The following is a 23108-nucleotide window of genomic DNA, read 5'->3' as shown; positions in this document are numbered from 1 at the left end:
TTTTCTTTGAAATTCATGAGTGAAAGATTCTTTAAATGTTTGCTATACTTTAATTGTCTGTAGAGGGACATACAAGAACAGCCTTCCTTAATGGAGCTTTACATTTTGGGGTGGTAGAGAACAATTTTTTCAGTGCATTGTTGCTTTTTATCTTCACACTGCAGAACTCCAAGACGTACCCTTGCCAAATGTTTGTCGTAGGCTCTGCTTGGGATCATCTTGTACCAAGCTTTACTTGGTAACCCTAGACGGCAAAACTTACCATGACACCTATAGCATAATCGAAAAGTGGACACAAATTTCTATTGCTTTCAAGAGATACTCATACACTGTTCTGGTACAGCTCGAGATTGTTGAAGGGACAGGCTAGCTATGAGGTGGTATCTAAATTTCCTGATCTCAGCTTCAGTGAAGTAATGGTTTATCTCCAAAGTCTTGTTCGAATTAGTGCTTATACAGGATAACAAGACTGACTTATTCAAAAAGATGACTCTTATTTGCACCCCATTTTTTGCTAAGTACACCCCAATCTAGTGTATTTTCAAAGGGTGGATGAGGTGTACTTAGCAAAAAATGGGGTGCAAATAAGAGTCATCATTCAAAAATTAGTGACACTTATTTCCAAAATATAGCCAAAAACTTGTTATGGCTCATTGACGTAATTTTGCATTTTTCTTTAATGAAGAACCGATCTCTATTCAATATTATTTACTTTGGTATTCAGCTTTTTAGTCTAGACGACTTGAATTTGGGTGTTTTGGGAGGATGAAAGGAACTAGATATACCTGGTTCCTGATTCCTCAACAATAATAGGCTTTGTGTGACAAAAGTTGCATTGTTAACTTAAGAAGTATCTCCTCAGTCCTCATTTTCTCATATTGGTATTCTGGGATTTCCATATTGGATCAAATTCTTTTAGGATATTACAACATATTTTTTGAGCATCTTTTGTCCCCAGAGGAGATGACAATGGTAGTTTTATGAGCATGTGAGAGGGGTCGTCCGCAAGTGGTTGTGAAACAAGAAAGGCATGCGTAGTTTTCGTGCATCAAAATGGGACGCATCATTCTACTCTGTTACCTAATCATCCAATTGAAGCTGCCCTTCCCATTAAATGGAGATTTGACTACAATGACTTGCTCCTCAGGACCTCAGCTTGATCATCACACCTGCATCCATCAATGGCTTCCATGATCACTTCCATTCTTTCTATTTCTTTACTTGTAACTCGGTTTTCTCAATTAGCAAATGCCAAGGTTTTCATGATTCTAATGGAGGACGACTCTGTTTCTTCATACAAGACCAAACAAGCACATCCCACCAGGTTTGTTCCTATTTTGATAAATGCAATAAGTCTTCAAGTTTATCTTGGGTTTGCTGATTTGTGTACTGTTCTGCAGAGCTGATGCAGATACTATGGTGTACAAAGAGCAATTGCGTAGCGGTCATGACATGTTCTTAGAGTCTCTACTTGAGAAGGGCACCTACACCAAACTCTACAGCTACACACATTTGCTTAATGGGTTTGCCATCCATCTTACATCTGAGGAGGTACATCTTTAGAGGCTATTCTTGGTTTTCAACTAGAATTTGCAAAATATGTGGTAAAGAAACACCTTTTTGCAGGTCCTATCAGCCCTTCATAATGCAACAGGAGTTCGGGCCATCCATGAAGATGTCAAGATGGAGAAGCTTACAACTCATACTCCTGATTTTCTTGGGCTTCCTGATGGTGTATGGTCGACTTTAGGAGGAGCAGAGACATCTGGTGAGGGGGTTGTGATCGGTTTTGTTGATACGGGGATAAATCCTAACCATCCCAGTTTCGTGGCTAATTCGTCCTTAGCCTTTGCAAATGCTACCAACTTCAGAGGAAGTTGCGCCACAGGGGAGCAGTTCCCTTCAGAAGCATGTAATGGAAAGATAGTGGCGGCACAATATTTTGCGCAAGGAGCAATTGCTGCTGGGGATTTCAACGCCACACGCGACTATGCATCACCCTTTGACGCGGATGGTCATGGAAGGCAAGTCTGCTTTGATTCTATTTGGCTGACACTTTTATAATGGTGTACATGATAAACAAGATTGTGTTTTGTTTCTGCTTGCATTTAGTTTACGTTTGAGTCATTAATTTTAAATTGATGATGCAAGCTAGTTCTTAACAGCCACACAGCATCAACAGCTGCTGGAAATCACCAAATGCCAGTTTCTGTAAATGGCTTCCAATATGGATATGCAAGTGGCATGGCACCAGGAGCCAGGTAACACGAAAAAATATATGTTATGATGTTTTTGCAAAAGATTCGTAATTGAACTCAATACACACTAATGCCTTTACAACAGGTATCCTTGTCTAATTACTCCATAAAATTTACACCAATAGTTATTCTTCACTGGTTTTTCCAGGATTGCTGCGTACAAAGCTCTTTATACTTTTGGAGGGTACATGTCAGATGTTGTGGCTGCAGTCGATCAGGTTAAAAAATTTGTTTCACAAAATTTAAAAGTATCATTTGGTTATACACTCTGCTTTTGAGGTACAAACATTGACGCTATATATGTTTAGGCAGTGGAAGATGGAGTTGATATACTAAGCCTCTCGGTAGGGCCATCCAGTGTTCCTCCTGGTCCTTCTGTCTTCCTCAACATTCTAGAAGTGGAGTTGTTACTTGCGACAAAAGCTGGTGTTCTTGTTGTCCAAGCTGCTGGCAATGGTGGCCCTTCTTTCGGTTCAATCCTTTCTTTTAGTCCCTGGATAACTACTGTTGCTGCATCCACCACCGACCGCAAGTATACAAGTACAATCGTGCTAGGCAATGGACATAGCTACTCTGGCGCCGGCCTTGCTCGTAATGTTATTCTTTTAAGTCTTTGAGTTTCTTTTAATGCGTATATGCACAACAAGCACTCTTTGGCTACACTAATGCAAGTCTAGTTCACAGCTCATAAAGCAACATTTCTGTTTAGTTGTAAATTATGCAGTTGATGATAAATGTTGCAGCTTCGACAGCAGGAGAAGTGTCTTTTCCTATTGCTGCAGCCGCTGATGTTTGCTTGAGGAACAACAGCGATATCCTAGAAGTTGACAACTGTCGACATCCAGAATTCTTCATTTCAACATTGGCTCGAGGAAAGCTGATTATTTGCACATATACATTCAACTTGGAATATGAGGCTGCAGGCATTGCAACTGTAGCAGACACCATTGACAGAGTAGGGGCTGCTGGTGTTGTCATAACAATGGACCCTAATATTGGTCTTGAGCAAGTCAAGGGCACCACAATGACGCTACAAGTCCCTGCTATCGTACTGAACGACCTGCATGCCTCTTCGGTATGTCATATTATCGCCCTTCTTCCTTAGTATAATCAAGTTCTCTGAAAATTTCTAAACAGTCACTATTTATTTTGAGCAGGATCTGTGGAGGTATTACAACTCCAATACTGTTAGGAGTAGGACAGGGCGAGTAGTGGTTTTCGGTGCAAAAGCAAGAATACTGGATGGAAGGGAAGCGACGTATTCACAGCATGCACCAGTTGTGGCATTTTACTCATCTAGAGGTCCTGATGTGAACAATGCACTGCTGCAAACTGCTGACGTTCTAAAACCGAATGTCATGGCCCCAGGTTCCTCGATTTGGGCTGCGTGGAGCCCCAGCAGTGAGGGTGATCCAAATATCAGAGGTATTAACTGCTAATTAAAATTATTATGTGAAATAATGATAGGAAATGTAGTGACTATGAACTTTAGGCTGAATATGACAAAATTTGAGTTTTTGCATTGTGTGCGCGCCGTTCTGTCCAGGACAGAACTTTGCGCTTGTTACAGGTACGAGCATGGCTACTCCTCATATAGCTGGTGTTGCAGCTTTGATCAAGCAGAGACACCCCAGGTGGGGTCCTGCTGCTATCACATCGGCAATGATGACAAGTGCAGATGTATTTGATCATTCTGGCTCTCCCATCTTAGCACAACTAACCAACCGACTAGCTCCTGCTACCCCATTTGACTTGGGCGCTGGATTTATCAATTCAACTAGAGCCATTGACCCAGGTCTGATATTCAATGCCCATTTTGAAGACTATGTTCAATTTCTATGTGATGTTCCTGGTGTCGATGATGAGTCTGTGAGACATGCGCTAGGAATAGAGTGCCCTCCAAGTAGAAGGGCATGGTGCTCTGATTTGAACACAGCTAGTATAGCAGTTTCAAATCTTGTTGGATGGAGGAGAGTGGTTCGGCGAGTATCAAATGTGGGCAATAGGACTGAAACTTACAGAGTGACTGTGAAAGAACCCTTTGGTGTGAGAGTTACGGTTAGCCCTCAAGTTTTAGGCATAAGAGGGCATGGTTCAAGGCATCTAAGGATTTTCTTAAGAGCCATCAGGGCAACAAGAGCTTACACATTTGGGGAGATAGTATTACATGGAAGTAGGAAGCATGTTGTTAGGGTTCCGATAGCTGTGTACGTAAGCTCCTCCTTTGAGTCTTGAGATTTTCTTTGGATTTACATTTTAAAATGCCTCACATAATTAAATATCAAATCCAACACTGTCAACTAGTTAACCTCCATCACCATCCCAAACAGACTGAGAGATATAACTGGAAATTTATGTTTCAAGAATGAAAATTGAATTATAAGTTTCATATTCCTGATCAATGAATACTTCTAGTAGTGTATAAGTCCAAATCTACAGTAGCAGTGTGACTCTTCCCTTTCGAAAGATACATAAAATACTATGCAGTGAATCAAAGTGAATTTAGCAAACATTACCGATGCTTGCGTACTGAAGCAAATAGTTTTGACAGGAATCCCTTCTTCCTTGGCATCTGAAAGAATTTTTTTTGAACTCTTCTAGGTAAGATTAAAATGTCGAAAATGAAAAAAAAATAAAAATTATGTTTCTCTTACCTCCAGGCTTTTCATTACAGATTTGATCTTATTGCTTGTAGATCCTCTTTCTGTATTTTTCTTGGTCTTTTGCTTAGATTGGAGGCTCGTTAAAGATCTGAAAAGGCTTTGAACTGAAAATTTCCAGTTTCCCAAACAAGTAGGTGTCCTTCCATGTTTTGGCTTTCTTTTGACAGCAACCATCTACCAACAAATCAAGATCAACAATATTCAAGACAACATAAACACGAACACAACTGACAATTCTTTCTATGATACATATATGCATGTATACAAACACAGATATCTTTTGTCATTTAGAGGAGGTGTATTGGGTACTTGGTTTGTTTTAGGTGGGTGGTTGGTGGATGCAGAGTGATCGCGAAGGTTTTGCGAGTATTGAAGAAGCTGTGCTCGTCTGTTGTATCCTGTATTACCACCAGCAGCAACATGCCTGTTGTTGTGATGGAGATGGTGATAGTGGTGGTGGTGATGATGGTGGTGGTGCTTGTTCCTGGAGGAAGACCTCCTCCTTGGTTTCTCCACATATACAGTCAGCAACACTGCCTTCCCCCTGCAGCTATTCGCCTGAAATAATCAAAATGATCATCAGTATCACATAAAAAAGTTGCATGCTAGCTCAAACAAACCAAGGCAAATGAAGGAAGAAAGAAAGAGAGAGGATTACCATTTTAATTGAATAAGATACTAATTAATCTGTGGTGGTTGGTACATAGATGATCTTTTATATATATATCTATCTATATTTGGCCATGCTAGACAAAATAGAGAAGATGGTGATGGAAAGCCTGCAGGCCAAGGTAATTGTGAGGTTCCCTCTGTTTGTATCATTATATGATTATTTATTTATTGCAAACGAAGCTCTAAACAAAGAGAAATTCTGACAATGGATTTGCACCACTACACTAGTTTAGATTACATACACAATGCGACACTCCACTACTACTGCTATCTGTTTGTCTTCTTCTATCAATGCTGTTTCTTTTCTTCTCAAATGAAAGACCAAGTCTCTTAATTTCCATCTGCTTCTCTCATTGTTTCTTTCGTGACCTCCACTTGGTCTTCCCATGGACCCCATCTATAAGTTTAGCTTGACACATCTATGGGGCATAATGGAGATGGGTTTGATTAAATTTTCTTTGCTTCAGACATGGAATGCATTAGAGTTACAAAAGCAAAGAGCAAGCAGATTCCGTTAGAAGAAACAATGCAAAGAGGTGCATTTGAAAGTAGTATTTATTAGATTATAATTGAACTCAGAGTGACAAATGAATCCCTATCATATGAAGGTTGAATTCATGTTTAGCTTCCAATGGTGGGTGGGCTGTTTTCCTTTTGGACTTCATTTGTCCAAGAGTCATTCCTGAATTTATGATCAAACAATTTGAAAAGAAAATCACTGTAATCAAACTTGCAAGGGGGTAAACAGAAAATAGTCAATTCACCAAGTTCTTGAGCTCGACGACAATGCGGAGTACATGAGCAAATACTTTACCTACATTACAAACCTAGATAGATATACTCAACAACATGAATACTAAACCTTCATTACAATTTATGATAAGAGATATCGATTACAGGATTCCCAACTAGAACAGGGCACCAAGGTAATAGAGCACCAGAAAATGGAAATAACAAACTGAAGGAACTTATGATAATATATTGAGTCTACTCAATTTGACTACTCTTTCTTGGAACTGGTAGAGGTTTCATCCTTCCAGGTTGCCTGCCATTGCTTATCATAAAAGGTTGTCTCTTCAACCAGCTTTTTCAGTTTATCTAAATCCTCATTCTTTCTGATTAGAAGTACTCCCACCACAGCTACAAACAAAAGAGTCTTGCAGAAAAAGTTACCCATTTGATCGACCAGACCAACCCCTGTCAAACTATCAACCAGATATGCCATGAAAAAACCTACCATTGCAGCACGACCTACAACATAAACAACACAAGTTAGGTAACATGCTATTGCCATAGCAGTGCTGCTTCCTGATCTACAATGCAGTGAAAAAGAAAGACTTTAACAAACCATTAAGTAATTCAGCTTCTGGTAGATGGAACCTTTTGACCCATGCCCACCAAGGTATGATGGAGGTATCGAAGAGGATAGGTTCGTCATTACGGGTTGATTCTGGACTATCCTCAAGCCACCTTCTCCTCTTAACCTCTGGAATATATGAAGCCAGGTCAGTTAAATATGAAGTTAAGAAGTGAATCCTGATGTCCCAAGAGATGTAATAAAGACCAAACATCAGAGGAGTAAATCGATTTGAACTGTCCTTGTAAAAACAAATATTTGAATAAATGGCAGCCAAAATAAATGGGCATCACACGAAAGCCACCTTAGATGTCTAATCCAATTATGATGGCAGATTGGAGGATGCTGTCGAGGCAACATCCACTCACAGGCTACAAGGTTGATTCAAAAACCTCATCAATACAGTGAAAGGTGAAATACCCCTTCTTCTACTTACCAGGGGTTATGCATTCCCACATTTCTTCTACTTGCCAGGGTTTATGTATCTTCAACTCAAATAAACAAAGGATTGGCAGCAAAGATGTTGAGAAATTGATAAGCCACTTCAGTTGACAACAATAGTCAGTTCAGTTAAGTTCAACAAAAACCACAGCAAAATTCAGGGATTTTGCTAGACAAATGTCATGATTCCATTAATCTAAAGGGTTTAGCTTTTGCTAATATTTCAACTACACAACCACTTCAAAGGCTGAAATTCTCTAACTTGCTTTTCTCATCAACCAAACAATTATAAATGTTCAAATCAACAAGATTATATCGCATAATCATGAACAAAACAAGTAGCCGTTCCAAGTAAAACAAAAACAAGTGAGCCCATAACATTACCAGCATCAATAACAGCATCCCAATCAGTTTCCCCATCCTTTTGGAACTGTCTGAGGTCCCATGTCCCTCCAATCCACCTGGGGTCCCCAAATGTCCGCACCTCCACTTCTCCTGCAGCCATTGCCCCATTCGCCCCCGCAGAGACCTCATCAGCATCCGAAATCACCGCAGAAGAAGCAACCATCTGCTGAGGTTTTGGGTCCTCTACGGTGGCAGAAATTCCAGCCCCATTGTCTGTGGAGGCCTTGGAGACTGATAGGAAGGGAAAATAAGTTGTGGGTCTGAGAAAAAGTAAGGGTTTAGGGGTGAAATGGGTTTTGGGAGAGAAGGCTGGTAGTGGTGGCGGAGAAAACGAGGACATGGATGTAGGCATTGTTGAATGTTGATTGTGGAAGAGATTGGAGAGCTTCAAAACATGGCTTGTGAGGGTGGATGGATGGATGGATGGATGGATGGGCAATCACTGCGAGTAATCTGATCCTTTCAGAGATTGTGGGCATTTGCTTGTTTGTACTTCACATAAATCATTAAATTCATGAAAGTACGAAGGAGTGGTTATCTAGTGATGTTTGCTCTATGATAAGAGCCATGCTCTCTTGTGAGGTGAATTTACTTCTCCACCCTCGTATTGCTTCCATGGCTAGGGCTGTAAACAATCAGAGTTCTCCACAAATTGTTCGTGTTCGAACTTGTCCGTTCCTGCTCGTCGATAAGTAAAAGAGTTGAGTGCAAAAGCACTACCGATGGAGGTCGCGACCGTAGCAGCATCGACCTTCGCGCTCCGGACGCGTATGGTAGCCCCTCCGCTCTCACCTATGCGAACCCCTAACCGAAACCCAACCCGAGCTTCATCTTATTCTTCTTCCTCTATCCAATCCTCTCTCTCTTCCAGCTTCTTCTCTCCCTTCTCTGGCGGCACCATCTCCAGCGATTTCTCCGGCTTCAAGCTCCGCCAACAGTCATCGAAGCCCAAGCGAAGCGTCATCACCATGGTATGGCTTTCAACAATGCTACCATTAATTCGTATTTTGCGTTAAGAGTTTCAAAAGTAGGTTCAGAAGTTCACCATTTGAGTGCGTCAATTCAGTTTGGTTTTCTATGAGGGCTTGATTGGAACTTAAGAGCTCAATATGCGATTATATTGATTTTCTCATCGTGCCTAACTATCCTAGTTGTCGCTAAGGAGAACAAATGGTCAATTTTTTTTTATCAAGTTCTCTGCTTTATCCTAATTTCTCATAAGATGAGATGAATTATCAGTGAGCTCGTGAATTAAGAATGCTTGAAAGCATATCTTTTCATGAGATTGAACCAATATGGTTCCAAATATAGGCTATGCCACTGTGTTGGAATCTTAGTTGTTATGGAAGTGAAAGTAAGTCTACAAAAGTGAAGTCCCAACAAATTAAGAGACAACTTATCCTCTCCAACAGCAGGGTCACTTGGTCCTGTCCTATGGATTGGGAACTGGATCTCTGCTACTCCTTTTGCAACAAAATTTGTAAAACCAAGTCTCTCCCATCCTTGGAAGGCCAAAGGATATGGAGAGGGGGCAACTTTTAGTATAAAATTTCTCTGTTGTAGTCACTCAAGACACAAATAGAGGCAGGGGACTTCCTTTAAATGTAAATTTGGAAATGCAAAGTCCTTATGGTCAATAGATGTTCACGTACAAATCTCACATTGAGTGACTTAGCTACCTCCTTCGTCTCTGCAAATGGGCAAGTGCACAGTGCACTAATTCAGCATTTTTGGCTTGACGGGTTCTGTGGAAAATGCTTGTCTCCTTCATTCCACTATCCATTCTTTTGGATAGTTTGTAAAGAGAGGGACAAAAAATTTATGTTCCATTTTGCTATCCATTCCGTGGTCTAGAGACCCCATGAGCCTATTGCCTTCACAATTCTTATTTATTCTTTAATTAATTATTTATATCAATCAAATTGGTTGATTAGGAAAACGTATGGGCTTTCTTGCACTGAGATGGAGTTTGGATGAAGACTTGCCACAGAAAATACATCCTCTGACAGCATTTTTCTTCAAAAACAATGAATTGAAACTGTGGTTTTCCATACACAAGCACACTCACACACACCGCACACATGTATGTGTATTTATGGGCATGGATTTGGGAAGAGGGGATTCAAACCGTGCTACAAGGCACTGGCCATATTGCGTTCAATATCATTATGTTCCATAGCAAGAAAATCATTTACATTTTCAAGAAACTATGTGATTTTTTTTTTCAGTTACGGCTTTAACGATGACGATAAAATTCACTGTTGGATGTTTAAACCCGGATGAAACTCATGAAGTCACTGTATCTTTCTTCTTCTTCTTTTGGCAGTTGAAAGTGTGCTGAAAGATTTTTCTTGTTAAGCATAGTGCAATTGCAGAGTGTGCAAATGTATGATGGATGAGTTATAGTAGTCTGACTCAAATTTTATTAGGTCTTGTTGAGATGCTCTGCACTTCCACACTTCCTTCACTAGATCATTTTTTCATGTAAGTGATGCCTTCTCATGGGTTGTGCCAAAATTATGTGGACAGGTTATTCCTTTCCAGAAGGGAAGTGCATTGGAGCAACCTCCTCCAGACTTGGCATCTTACTTGTACAAGAATCGAATTGTTTACTTGGGCATGTCTCTTGTTCCATCAGTCACTGAGTTGATTCTGGCAGAATTTCTCTACCTGCAGTATGAAGATGCTGAGAAACCTATTTACTTATACATAAACTCTACTGGAACAACCAAGGTACGGGGGTTTTTATCCTTGTTTAGAATTTTACCAAAAGTTATGTTTACATTTTTATTCAAATTCTTAGTGAACTATGTAGTTGAGAATTGGATGCTTCTTAGTCAAAAGTCAGAATAGTTTATCCTTTATTTTTTTTGTTTATGCTATGCATGTTGTGTTTTCCCCATTTTTTAATCGGGTGCTGGAGACACAAAATATGGAGGGTGGGGGGTTAATCCGTTCGTTAGGCCAAATAATTGCATTTAAAATTCGGAGAAAATCCATATTTGTATTCCGCACCTTGTTCCAAGGCTCAAAACATGTCAGACACGAAAGTTGGATGTTCACGTGCCTATTTAGAGCCATTAGTTTGCAGCTTCGATGGTGAGGGGAAAAGTTCCGTCTCGTAAGAAGAGTTGTGACATTGTTAAATATTCCTGTCCACGGTGAATTATGTTTTTAAGCAATCAATTTTTTCTTGACTTAGCTTGCTAATTCTTTCTTGGATAAGTGGATGGAGTTATGTGTATTTATCTTGTTGGCATATTCAAATGACTTTCCCATCTACGTTAATCCATGAGATTATTTTGAGTGCAATATTGGTGATCATATTAAGCATGCCGTTACTTTTGAAATGAGGGAATGAACAAAATACAAGTTTCAGATTCCAAAAACCAATAAAAACATTGTTCTTTATTGCCTCCATGATGAGTAGTTTTGTTTTATAATATTAGCAGAGCTTTTATTTATACACAACAATCTTTGTATCCTTTTTTGTTATCGATTTAGAAAGTACTATCTTTTCTCTGTGTCTCTATAAAGCAAAAAAAATAATTCAAATTCTACTATTCCTTTATGTTTTTAGATAAGTGAAGCATATTTCTTAGAATAAGAAAAAGGCAGCAAGCTGAGTATTGATTTTTAATAGAAAAATGGTGACTAGACTAAAATTATGGTTTGGTACAATGTTTCCTGCTACTAATATTTCCTTTTTTCATTCATTTCTTCAGGATGGAGAGAAATTGGGTTACGAGACAGAGGCCTTTGCCCTTTATGATGTTATGGGGTCATTGCCTATACCTATTTCACTCATATTTCAATTTTTTAGAAATTTTATGATTTCACTTTCGTCATGCTTGTCTTCACCCATTTTTGTATTTATTGGTAGTTGGTGGTTTGCCTCTACCTAATCTTTGAATGAGGATATAAAACCACCTGTTCTTCTTTAAGTTAGTCTAGGGAATACTCGCGTGTAATATTGTTTGTGTCACTTTGCGAGTCGTATATCCTGATACATTGTGATTACCTTTTCTATTCATGGTAGAGCTCGGTTTTTTACCCAATTAAGAAAATGCACCTCTTTGATTATGTTTGATCTTAATAGCGAGGGAGCGAGCTCATAACTATATGTTTTGCATGGGCTGATTCATAATAAATGAATGGTTGGCATTAATATTGATGCAATTTAGCATGACCTGTGATAAGCAGTGGAACAACCTTGGGTGAAATCTCAGACGTCCTGCATGTAAGAAGGAAAATTTTGTTAGCTATGTGCATGCTCAAGGTCTTCCATACCTGTTTTCTATCAGTCTATCAGTTAATCTTCACTTGATATTATTGAAGATCGGTGATTGATACCTCGTTATTCTAGTGTCTTCTACTCTTGATTAAAAGGCTGGGTATAAAAATTTATGTAAACATAACAATAGTTCCTTTGTACCTTCTTTTATTTTGGAATGGTTTCTCAATTGTGTTCTTGGTCTCTAACTGAGCTCTCACTTCTGGCTACAGGTATGTTGAGCCCCCAATATTTACCCTTTGTGTTGGCAATGCTTGGGGTGAAGCAGCCTTACTTTTGGCTGCTGGCGCAAAGGGAAACCGTTCTGCTTTGCCCTCATCGACTATCATGATAAAGCAGGTTCTTTCGTGACCTGAGATGACTAGACTTAAATCCATACAGCGTCTTCTAGAATGTTGCCTGGCTTTTATTGCAATGCCAAGTTTAAGAACTTGACACAAATCCTTAAATTTCTAACTTGAGAATTGTTCTTTCTCTGCCAATACACAGCCAATTGCAAGGTTTCAAGGTCAAGCAACAGATATTGAGCTTGCAAGAAAAGAAGTAAATAATGTGAAGGCGGAATTGGTAGGACCAATATTCTGTTACGTTATGATTGTCTTCAACTTCTATATTTTTCACTCACCCATAATAGGAATTGTTAATTTTCTTCTCAACTATTCTGAAAAATGATAGAAAGTTCATACGTGAAATTTTATTTGCATCTCAAAGTGATAAACAGGGGACATTTCAAGAACCAAAAAAAGGGACATTTCAAGAAACTTGAGTGCTTTCTTTTGAAAATGTTTTTCCTTTTTGTGGAAATTCCATTTTGTAAAAGAAGTGCTATCATTTTCCTTTTTAATTAGAATGTGGTGGAAGCATCCTCCGACATTTTTTGTCTTCCTCAAATCCTTATTTTTGTTTGTCGGAAAACACTCTTACAAAAGTAGATGAATGTGTTTCCATGTAGATTTTTCTTTTTTATGAAATATAAAACAACCATTAGTTTTTCAAAACAAAACGCACCCTTCACATCTGTGGGGATTCTATTTCAGTAGTCAATTTGCCCCCATGCCCCATAGGCTTATCCACTGGCAGGCAGATTTTAGCGACTTAGAAGGCATGCTTTCATTTAAAAGAAGTGTAATATTAGAGTAAATAAGCAGACCATTCATCATCTAATTTGTGTTCAAGGTTAAACTCTACGCCAAGCATATTGGAAAATCACCTGAGCAGATTGAAGCTGACATTAGGCGCCCAAAATATTTTAGTCCCAGCGAGGCGGTTGAATATGGCATCATAGATAAGGTATGTAGTGTCATAAGAGAGATTTTTTCCCAGACTTGTTCTTGCTGTTAAAAATTTATAAAATCCAATAATTTTATTCAGGTGCTGTACAACGAAAGAAGCTCTGAAGACCGCGGAGTTGTATCTGACCTGAAGAAAGCTCAGCTGATTTGACTGTCTTGATCTTGGACTGATGATTGCAAGGAATATGAGGTAAAACAAACCATAAGTCATCTTGTTGAACCCCATTTACAGGCACTTCTCCGGAAAGATTACCCTGATTTCCTTTTCCATGAACTTCTATAGGATACTTTTGATTGCTTGCCTGTTGTGTCTGTCATTCAACGATTGGACCACGGCGTGATTACATTACATTAATTGAGTAGGTTGTAGCTTGTGATCAGAAGATCTCATTAGTTTGTCTTTATAAGTATGGCTTACTTGGATCTTGGATGCCATATGACTCCCTCATAAAGCATTGACTACCTATATATATTATATATAAGGTTTGGCTATCACCATGGACCATTAACTTGGTCTTTTTAGGGTGATTCTGCCAATATTTTCTTTCCTGCATTCTGAATTTGGAATTCGCTTCCTGAACAGTCCAGAAGTGAGTTTGTTATTCTACCAATCAATAATATTCTTATAACAAGAGAAAATCATCGTCGGCCTTGATAATATAGCCTGTAATGGGTAACTCATAGAAATTTGGAAACTAGTATAGGGCGTGTGGACAGATCTTGGGGTGTATAGTACGCACTTGTGCTGAACATTGCCATCATGTGCCTCCCTTCCCATTTCCACGACCAAATATGCGCCAGTTCACTGCAGGTGCCTTGTGCTGAGAATTGGTTACTTTATTTTTACCAATCAACTAATGCGTGTTTAGAATAAGGAGAGTTTTCGCCTTCTTTTATATATATATATATATATCTTGTTGAGCAATTGGTTCACTAATTTGTGTAATTTTTCTTTGTAGCTTGGTTAAATTATTGTTGGGCGGGTCATCGAAGATTTACTCAAAAGGAGGTCAGGCAAGATGTGAAGCCAAAAGGTTGTCTTGAATGAGTGTTTTAGGCGCACAAATGTGAATGAATGCTCAAAGGTTTCTTGGCTGAAACATGTAACAATATTGGAAGGAGGCTGCAGTACATTACATATTAATAAGATATATGTTGGGTTTATACTTATATGCCTGTTATGCGTACGCATACCGTATTATACTTTCCTTTTTTTTTTTATGGTACTTGTAATGTACTTACTCACTGAAGTATATTTTCTTTTTGAACCTAGTTTTTTATCATCCTAAACCAGGTATCAGATATTCAGATAGTTGAATATTACCTCCAAATCCTCAACCGCATTGTTAGGGGCCTCTTCTTTGTCTGGTCTCAAACTGATCCCAGCAGCAAAAGGTCTACACCCAGTAGGGAAATCAAACCCCGAATGGCAGAAACTCTCCTCTGCTTGTACTTGGGCAGAGACCACCACATACGGTGACAATTTTCCATCATTTTTGTTCCTCATCCCTCCCTCTGAATAGCCGCCACTGCTCAAGCTTGCGCTAGTACATGAGGATTGAGGAGGCAATTTCTAGCCTTTTCTTGTATATATTATATAACAACAGAGTAATAATACCAACAAATGGAATTATGGAAACAGCTTTATGGGCTAGACTTGATGGGCCAAGCCCACCTACGTCAAATGTAGCGCCAACTTTACGGGCTTCATAACGGTCGGTTAGATCATCCACCTCATCAAAATGGCGGGAAGAGTGAGTTTTATATAAAATAATAATAAATAATAAAACTTTAATAACATTTTCTCTTCCTATTAAAAAGAATAATAAATAATAAAACGGCGGAAAAAGAAACCCAAATGGATGGGACGCATGTGTGTCTTTTGGATTAAGGTTTGCACCAAGTATGTTCAGAGACGGTACTCAGGCAGTAATGGATAAACAAACGTGCATACAACACGAGGGTTTTTTTTTCCCGACTCTTGCTATGCAAAAGCAATAGAACTGAGAAGCAATACCCAAAAAGCCAAAAACTAAAAATTGCATACATAACTCAGAATATTGCCACCTCTTTTTTGCACTTTTGAGCTATATATTACATCCTGTTGTCAACCTATACCAAAAAAAAATCCACCCGAATTCATCTCTTGAAGCATCAAGAAGATTGCGGGTGGAATTAGAAAGCAACCATCAAACCTCATTCACAAGCTTTTTTATGCATTGGATATGCAAAACATGTTTCCCCAGTCACGATATGCCGCAGAAGCTGCATCCATTATTAGGCCAAGTGACCAAAGTATCATTTTACAAACATTGCTAGGGACGAACAAGATGTGGGTATATACTGCTACTACTAGTGCTCGCCTGTTGGCCAAAACTTATAGTTGGATTTAGGAGCTCTGCCTGTGGGAATGAGCTGTTAGAGGGCACATCCAGCAGCAGATCCTGGTCGGGACTTTCATCGACAAAATAGAGAGAGTCCAGCATGAAAGAGCTACTTTCAGAAGGCAATGCAAATAGGCTTCTTGGACTAAAGCAAGAGCCATCATTGTCTATGAGTTCTTTGCTTTCATAGGACGCCTTCATGATAACTCTTTTAGGGCTCTTCATCACACCCCTTGCTTCTGAATGATGAAATATAATTTTGAGAACGATTCCATGTAAAAAATGTATATGTTTAAGCACACATAATTAATACTCACTGAACAGAAGAAGCAATTTTTATGGAGTAACATAAAGACAGTCACTCAAAACAAATCCCTATCATTTTGAACTACAGGAAAAGGATGAGAAGGATGCACTGTTCATTTTTTCGGTGAAAAAAGATTTATAAACCATCAATATCAATGTCCTAGTAGAAACCAACCACTCTATCTTTCGAGACCTGAAACATTGTTTCGTCAATACTAATGTCAGCTCCAAAAGGATGGTTAGGATGGATTACATGCATCTCAGTTGTAGCCGGTTATGCGTCATTGTTTTCAACTACACTGCACATTGCAAATATAAGTTTTTCCTTCAAATTTAAAACCATGGTAGAAAAAGATGATAGAAGAAAGGTACCAGAAATAATGATATATTGTTTTCAGAAATCTAGATGCAGTAATTTCAATCCAGAGTCACAAAGATTGACTTGAATCCATATATATTATACATTATAACCAAGCGGACAAATTCCTCCAGCGATTTGCTGTGAGACAGGTTATTTAACCTTATGAAATATCAAAGCTCAGCCCTTGATAGTATATTTGCTTCCACGCCTTAAAAATGAGCTCAACTACCTAATATCATAATACTCAGGCCAAAGATTTGACTAACCTGGAATTTTATGATTTTGACTGTCAAGTGAACTATTGATGATAACGGAACTATTTGATGCTATGGCATTTGGTCCTCTTCCAACAGCAAGTTTTCCAGTGCTATTCTTAAGTTTCTGCAGTAAAAAAAAAAAACAGTAGGTAGCAATGCAACTTGATTCCACTCCCCAAAAAATTTATCAGTACATGTCATTTTCATCCAATAAAACTCTCTATAGCAGAAAGCAACCCAAACCTTCAGCTGATGATAATGTTCCACCCATTTGGATTTCATTAAATTGAATAACACAAGCCTTTTCAAAGTCTTATGGTCTTCAGTCTTTGCATCTGAGAAGGAGATATCAAACACTCCTTCCTCCAGTAGTTGCTGAAAGGAACACAAGTTCTCCTTGAATTGAGGGCTATCAAACATGTTTCCAAGACTGCAAATGCAACAATACATCAGAATTAATAGATCACACCTCAACTTCTTTGGGAACTTGCTCATTCAGATTCATGAAAATGATTGGACACAAATTCTATTCTAGTAGAGTCAAAATCAAGAACATACATATAATTGGTCACTACACTTATTTTTACAGTTGACATAAACCCCCTTCTAAAAGATTATATTTGAATGCAAAGATCTTGGGCAATTGAATGTCAAAGTTATGATACGAATGTCCCACATTGCTTAGATAGGGGACTTGTGATCTATTTATAAGGAGGGCAAATGTCTTCTTTAATCAGCCAACAAGTTCCTAGGTAGTGGCCTATTGGGCTTGTTGGTTACAACCAGCCCATATGTGGGTAGTGGTTGGGCTTGTGTGGTTGGTTAAGGAATGTATGGGTCTGCTGGGTGCGTGTATGGGCGTGCACCTGGCTTGGTTCTTAACAAGTTATGACTCAAGCTAGACTCCAACATTGCAAATATTGAATTAAATACACCGATAAATGCAACTTTGAATAGAAGAGCTAACCTAAAAACAATGCATTGTGTCTCTTATATTAACAGATTGTTTATTCTACCAAAGTGACTTAGGATTCAGAAATAATGGCAGTAGTTAACAAATAGAAAATGAATGAATGCCATATACCCACCTATCAGGAAGTTTGGCAGTATCAGGTGAAGGTAAATATTTAAATAACTGCTGCTGCTCCTCACTTGACAAGTTTTTTGTGAACTCCTCGAAGTTAAGAATACCCTACACCAAACACAAACAACAACTATGATAAGCTAAAGAGCACTTAAGATGAACGTGTTTTGAACACTACACAATTCAAGACTATCACTTTCCAGCTGGAAAAGCTAGGAGATAGGCAAGAACTGAAAATACCATTTGAGAGAGAGAGAGAGAGAGGATGTTGTATTCAGATATTAAAATGGACAACAAATATACACCATTGAAAACAGTTTTTAGCTGATGATATAAGTATATCTCCATTGAAGAACATTCACATCAATATAGACACTACTTCCAGATTATTGAGAAACTATGTGCACGTATCAAAAAGGATTCACAATATCAGATAAATAAGTAATAACTCCGGCTCTATATTCTTCTAAAAGAGCCACGTAGTACTTAGTTGATATTTTATTCTGCGAAAAGCAAGCATATCATCAGATAATAACCTAATGTTTGACAAAATTGGCACCAGAGAGACCATCAAAGAGAATATAAAGGATGAAAGCTTACATTAAAATCTATATTACACAGTGGTGAACCACGACTTCCCAAAAGTTGTAGTTTTTCATGCTGAAACTTGTCCCTGAAATTCCAAAAAAAAAAGACCAATAAACCATAGTGAGAGTAATATTCTTTTTCAATTTCTTCTTTCTTTTATAGTACAAGTAACTAAAATGCGTCTAATCTGCTTTTACTTCAGGCCAATACTTCAAAAACATTTGTATCCCATATCATGCAGTAATCCACCAATCAACTGCCTTGTAACATGATTCACAACTTACAATAACTCTAGAATTTGTGTGAAATTACAAAACCAAGGCAGTCCAATATTTTTGCCACATCTTTAAAGCCTATATATATATCCACAAATCCCCATGCATGTATTCATTGATGTGTTGCATTATATCTTTCAGAGGCAGCCTGGATTACAACTTCATATTTGAGTTAAAACCTGCACAACTAACAAACAATTGGCTAAAATTCTTCTGCAAGTCCTGACTCCTGATACTATATATGAAATACCTTTTAGGTTGCTCTAGTTGCATCCCTTGTCCCATGGCTTGTTTAGCTTTTTCCACAGAACTTGCTGCATTGACACTCTTATTCACATTATCTACAAGAAGGGTGACAGAACGTGAATATGTCTCATTTGCCGAGTATTGTTTGTTTTCAACTGACAGAGAACTCGCTTCAGATTCCTCATCTCGAGCTATTGAGGTAGGATGTCTAATGAGAACACTTCCATGCCCTATCTCAACCGAAACCATTGGTGTTTCGCTCTCAAAAAGCAAATCCTCTTCAGAAGATCCAGAGAAGTATGAAGACTGTTGCTCATGCAAAATAGTATATAAGTCCTTTGTAAGTTTCTCAACAGGAGATGGCTTTGGACGATTGACGCAGGTCCTCTTCCTAGAGGGAACTGTTGAGTCCCACACAACTGACTGAGCTGGACCTGCAAAAATGTCAAAGAAGCAGCTGCTTAAAGACAACATAATGGGGCAAAGCAGGAATGCGAAGTGTTAAACCTTAGCAACTTTACGTCAGAGTTCTTTATCAACAATAATTGTGCAGATAAAGAGAGCAATAAGTCCTGAGCTACTTAAAGCTGAATCTGCTTACAGTAATAGACTGCCTTTAATAGGTCTGCCATAGGGAAAGCCTGAGATTATATGCTAATGCTAGATAATCAATTACATTTAGTAATCTTAGATTTAGTGAACGCAAGGACACATTTTGGCTCCCGTTAGCAACGGAAGTCACCATTGGAGAAGGTATGTTCCACAATGATTGGTACAAGGATTAAAAATAGTTCAACTCCCATATGCAAATTTTCCATAGTATGCAACAGATAATCATTCAAACAATAAAAAATTATCTATCTGTTGTAGAGTCAAGCAGATGCTAATGCAAATTTTCAGCTGATATTCAACCTGTCAAATCACTAGCATCCCCACTCCCAAATTGAGCATAGCTTTCAGAGTTAGATATCGCTGAACCAGAACTTGATCTATTACTAGTATCTTCATCTACGACCTTCCGGAAACCCTGGCTGTAGTCATGGGCAAACCCTCCATTTATGATGCTATCATGATTTAGCTTTCGTTTTAGAAGTTTCATTTCTTTGTTCTTATTTATAGATATGCTCTTCACTCTGGACACCCTATGATCGTCGTAATCATCAGGTTCTGCACGAGCATGGAGTGGAATATAGTTTGCAAGTGTTCCCTTTGTCCGCCATCGAGATCCACATGCATTGCACAATACCGGCTTGTCAGGAGGCCCATTACGCCAAAGAGGGGTGCCTGTTCCAAAGCTTGGTTGTCAACAATTGATGCATATTTAAAAACGCTGTTTACAAGAATTCCATGGAAAAAGAAGACTGAGCTCATCCAAAACAAGTAAGTGAATATAAGAGTCAAGCGATGCAGAAATCACTAATACAAATATTCAAAGAAAGTTTATTATGTTTTATCGATATCAGAGAAGCAAAGGTTCAAAATAAGAGAAGTAGCTGCATGCCATGAAAGAAGCACTAGTCAGCAACTGCTATGTGAATATTTTGACACAGAAGGTTGGAAAATACATCTAGCATTTTATTCAACTGAACATGTAACGAGGAGAGTGATTTCTAAGAGCCCACTGAAAATTTGTGAGCCATAACAAGATAAATTATATAGGAATGCTTCATCACACCATAATAAACGGATCATGACCATCAGGATAGACATCTTCCAGCCTCTCATGCAAGAATCTAGCTCTACTGTGGGTTTACAGTAGTCGATGAAAAATCCTAGAGGCCCAGACACTGAAAAATACCAGCAGAAACTTAAGAGTGAAGAGTAGTCAAGTGAATGTTGTTGACCGATAGAAAGAAAAAGATTATGTGACCATTGAGATGCTCATGGGAACAAAAGTTCTTAGAAGTAGATATCTTACGCGGGCAACGGATATAATACAAGAGGAAATGTCAAAAGAATGCCAATAGTATAGTCAATTTGGGATTATGCATTAAACATGCAGAGGACTTAGGTGGTGGTCTTTTGGATTCAACAAGCCATCCTTTTCAATTTGCAAAGCACAAGGAACAAATTCATATTGCATGTCCTCCAAATGACCAGCAGCCAAAGGTATAATCTTTCAAAAGGAAATGTTAGGAAGGCAGCTAGGGTCATACAAACAAGTATAAATGGTAAAAAAAAGTTAGAGAAATGAGAGCTTATATTTGGATTACAGCCGGTTGTGATTTCCAGTTATCGTGGAAATGGAACTTCAATCTTTGATTTAACAGTCAAAATTCTATCCATATGTGTACAGACCAGTGGAACCAAGTTAGAATGGGATTGGAAATCAAAACACAATATTGTTTTCTAGAGTTTCCATTCAACAGACTGTTCTCTCCATTTAATTTTTCATAGCATCAGTTACAAAACTGAACCTCCCAAGTTGTAACTACTTGTTTCCCTTACATACTACCAGCTTAGGTGGCTAACAGGCCATGTTTTCTAGAGATTTCTTGCAGCATTGAACACAAACATCTTAAAGAAGTGGCTCCAGGAATCAGGATAAGTTGGGGTGTTGAGGGCGCAGTAGAGAGACTGGTTGAAAACAATTATCTATTGGAATAATTAGCTCATTGTGTAGTTACTCCAACATTTAGAACCAATAGAAAAACTCTATCCATAACTTTTTCAGAAATTGAACTGAAGTGCTTCAAGTAACAAAGCCACAAGCCTAAAAAAGCAGCAGCCATTGAGTGCGGGAAGGAAGAATGAGGAGGACAAAGTGACAAACACTCAAAAGTCCTGTACACGAAGAGTGACAAAAAGGTTCAGAACAAATCAGGGGCAAATTGTTTAGCAGTACCAATAGCCTGGGCTACAATTTATGAAAAAGAACACAGCAAAATGTCAATCAAAGAACTAAAATGAATGTGGGAAGGTGTGTCATTGAGGTTCATCCTTCTGTGATTGATCCTTGATTTAGCGAAACAAAACACAAACAGGAACTGCATTTTAACTTGGCATTTGGGGTTCATAAGCCATTTAAGAGGCAATGTGAAGACTGTACAAATCAAATATAGACTCTGTAACTGCCTGAATCCAACAAACTGAGGACTCAATTCACCCTAGTGGGATATGTTGAAATTTCGACCAAAAACTGCAACCAAGAGATAAAAGGTTGACAAAAAGAAATTGCAGGAATTGGAAGCAGCAGAATTCAATAATTAAGCCAATCTTAATCCGGGTTAAATATCCAAATAAACTTGGACCCCGCTGCTTCAAAATCCATGTAGCAACACAATTAACATACAGAAACGACTCATTCTAAATTTGTTCGCTTTGCTCAGTAAATATTCTCTCTTTTGCGTTCGTTTCATTGCAGAACATTTGTACTAAGCATATACAATATTTCCAGAACCATTCATTCAGATTAAACGAAATAGACAAGCCAGGTTTTTCTCGTATATTAAAAGGGAAAAAAATGGAGAAACAAGCACTCACTTGTAACTCCGCAGTGATAGCAAGGCCCTTGCTTGCCCATCTTTCTCTCTTTTCCTTATCGTGATAAAGTAAAAATCCAAAGAAATTCACAACAAAAAGGAAGAAAAAACTAGTTTATATCGAAAGCTACAGGAGAAAATGAAAAAAGAAAATCTAAAAATTATGAAAATACTCTATGGTTATCTTGAAGCCTCCTATTGCATATCCTGCTGGGCGTAGAAGACCTTTTTGGAACAAACCCGGAAAGAGAGTTCGCAAAAGCCAAGAACCCAGAAGAGTTTTTGTGTCAAACAGTCCAAAGAAAATCAAAAACAGCTACAAAAATAAATCAGACATAAACAGGAATTTCTTTGTTTATATGGGCAATCTCTTAGCTGGGAATATACTACCATCCAATGGAGAAAAGAAAGTCCATTCAGAGAGGAATCTAATAAATGGCTGTGAAAAAGAGGAAGGTGAAATTGAGGGAGGAGAGAGTGTGAATGTATGTATTATGTAATGTATGACTTCTTCTGGTTGTATTGTATATGAAGTAAATGCTTCAGCTTTCTTTACTTGTTTTTTTTTTTTTAATTTACTTTGAAAGAAAAATATTAACTATTTGGTAAGTTATTCTCTATGTGTTTTTTATTTTGTTTTCTAGAAAAACAGAAACAATCCTCTTCTTTTTTTGAAAGGGGAGGCGGATTTGAACCATGATCATTAGAATGATACACATCATTCTGATCATTCCAACTAATGG

At 38.3% G+C, this 23108-nt stretch overlaps 5 protein-coding genes across 8 annotated transcripts; 2 read left to right on the top strand and 3 right to left on the bottom strand.

Moving 5' to 3' along the window:
- Nucleotides 1–1019: 1019 nt before the first annotated feature.
- On the top strand, nucleotides 1020–4528 carry LOC119980826 (subtilisin-like protease SBT2.5). The gene is made up of 9 exons (XM_038823622.1): nucleotides 1020–1324; nucleotides 1401–1551; nucleotides 1627–2024; nucleotides 2166–2261; nucleotides 2407–2476; nucleotides 2567–2849; nucleotides 3002–3333; nucleotides 3416–3683; nucleotides 3805–4528. The coding sequence occupies exons 1-9, from the start codon at nucleotides 1182–1184 to the stop codon at nucleotides 4491–4493; spliced, it is 2430 nt and encodes an 809-aa protein (XP_038679550.1). The 5' UTR covers nucleotides 1020–1181; the 3' UTR covers nucleotides 4494–4528.
- Nucleotides 4520–5880, bottom strand: LOC119980825. Of its 2 annotated transcripts, XR_005463935.1 has the most exons (3): nucleotides 5231–5880; nucleotides 4913–5095; nucleotides 4520–4830 (listed from the first exon to the last, which is right to left on the bottom strand). XR_005463935.1 is itself a non-coding variant. In XM_038823620.1 (2 exons), exons 1-2 carry the CDS (start codon nucleotides 5437–5439, stop codon nucleotides 5002–5004), a joined length of 303 nt encoding a protein of 100 aa, XP_038679548.1. In that variant the 5' UTR covers nucleotides 5440–5872; the 3' UTR covers nucleotides 4520–5001. The 2 variants fall into 2 exon arrangements, 1 of the variants encoding a protein (XP_038679548.1); XM_038823620.1 differs by having other exon boundaries at nucleotides 4520–5095; nucleotides 5231–5872.
- A 436-nt stretch (nucleotides 5881–6316) lies between these two features.
- LOC119981162 (light-harvesting complex-like protein 3 isotype 2, chloroplastic) lies at nucleotides 6317–8259 on the bottom strand. Its single transcript, XM_038824202.1, has 3 exons — nucleotides 7776–8259; nucleotides 6942–7079; nucleotides 6317–6844 (listed from the first exon to the last, which is right to left on the bottom strand). Exons 1-3 carry the CDS (start codon nucleotides 8146–8148, stop codon nucleotides 6594–6596), a joined length of 762 nt encoding a protein of 253 aa, XP_038680130.1. The 5' UTR covers nucleotides 8149–8259; the 3' UTR covers nucleotides 6317–6593.
- A 151-nt stretch (nucleotides 8260–8410) lies between these two features.
- LOC119981160 (ATP-dependent Clp protease proteolytic subunit-related protein 4, chloroplastic-like) lies at nucleotides 8411–14569 on the top strand. 2 transcript variants are annotated; one of them, XR_005464055.1, is made up of 8 exons: nucleotides 8411–8767; nucleotides 10326–10529; nucleotides 11522–11577; nucleotides 12303–12429; nucleotides 12580–12657; nucleotides 13267–13380; nucleotides 13462–13584; nucleotides 14342–14569. XR_005464055.1 is itself a non-coding variant. In XM_038824201.1 (8 exons), exons 1-7 carry the CDS (start codon nucleotides 8519–8521, stop codon nucleotides 13531–13533), a joined length of 900 nt encoding a protein of 299 aa, XP_038680129.1. In that variant the 5' UTR covers nucleotides 8412–8518; the 3' UTR covers nucleotides 13534–13572; nucleotides 14342–14569. The 2 variants fall into 2 exon arrangements, 1 of the variants encoding a protein (XP_038680129.1); XM_038824201.1 differs by having other exon boundaries at nucleotides 8412–8767; nucleotides 13462–13572.
- An 836-nt stretch (nucleotides 14570–15405) lies between these two features.
- LOC119981513 (GATA transcription factor 26-like) lies at nucleotides 15406–22868 on the bottom strand. 2 transcript variants are annotated; one of them, XM_038824664.1, is made up of 8 exons: nucleotides 22367–22867; nucleotides 19796–20167; nucleotides 18888–19317; nucleotides 18375–18447; nucleotides 17779–17882; nucleotides 16934–17120; nucleotides 16700–16814; nucleotides 15406–16005 (listed from the first exon to the last, which is right to left on the bottom strand). In XM_038824664.1, exons 1-8 carry the CDS (start codon nucleotides 22404–22406, stop codon nucleotides 15698–15700), a joined length of 1629 nt encoding a protein of 542 aa, XP_038680592.1. In that variant the 5' UTR covers nucleotides 22407–22867; the 3' UTR covers nucleotides 15406–15697. The 2 variants fall into 2 exon arrangements, with proteins under 2 accessions (XP_038680592.1, XP_038680593.1); XM_038824665.1 differs by lacking the exon at nucleotides 15406–16005 and adding an exon at nucleotides 16034–16371 and having other exon boundaries at nucleotides 22367–22868.
- Between the last annotated feature and the right edge of the window lie 240 nt (nucleotides 22869–23108).

Source organism: Tripterygium wilfordii, chromosome 16, assembly GCF_013401445.1.
Source record: "Tripterygium wilfordii isolate XIE 37 chromosome 16, ASM1340144v1, whole genome shotgun sequence".
NCBI lineage: Eukaryota > Viridiplantae > Streptophyta > Magnoliopsida > Celastrales > Celastraceae > Tripterygium > Tripterygium wilfordii.
The sequence above is the reverse complement of the archived record's forward strand: the minus strand, read 5'-3'. Positions and strand labels throughout refer to the sequence as shown.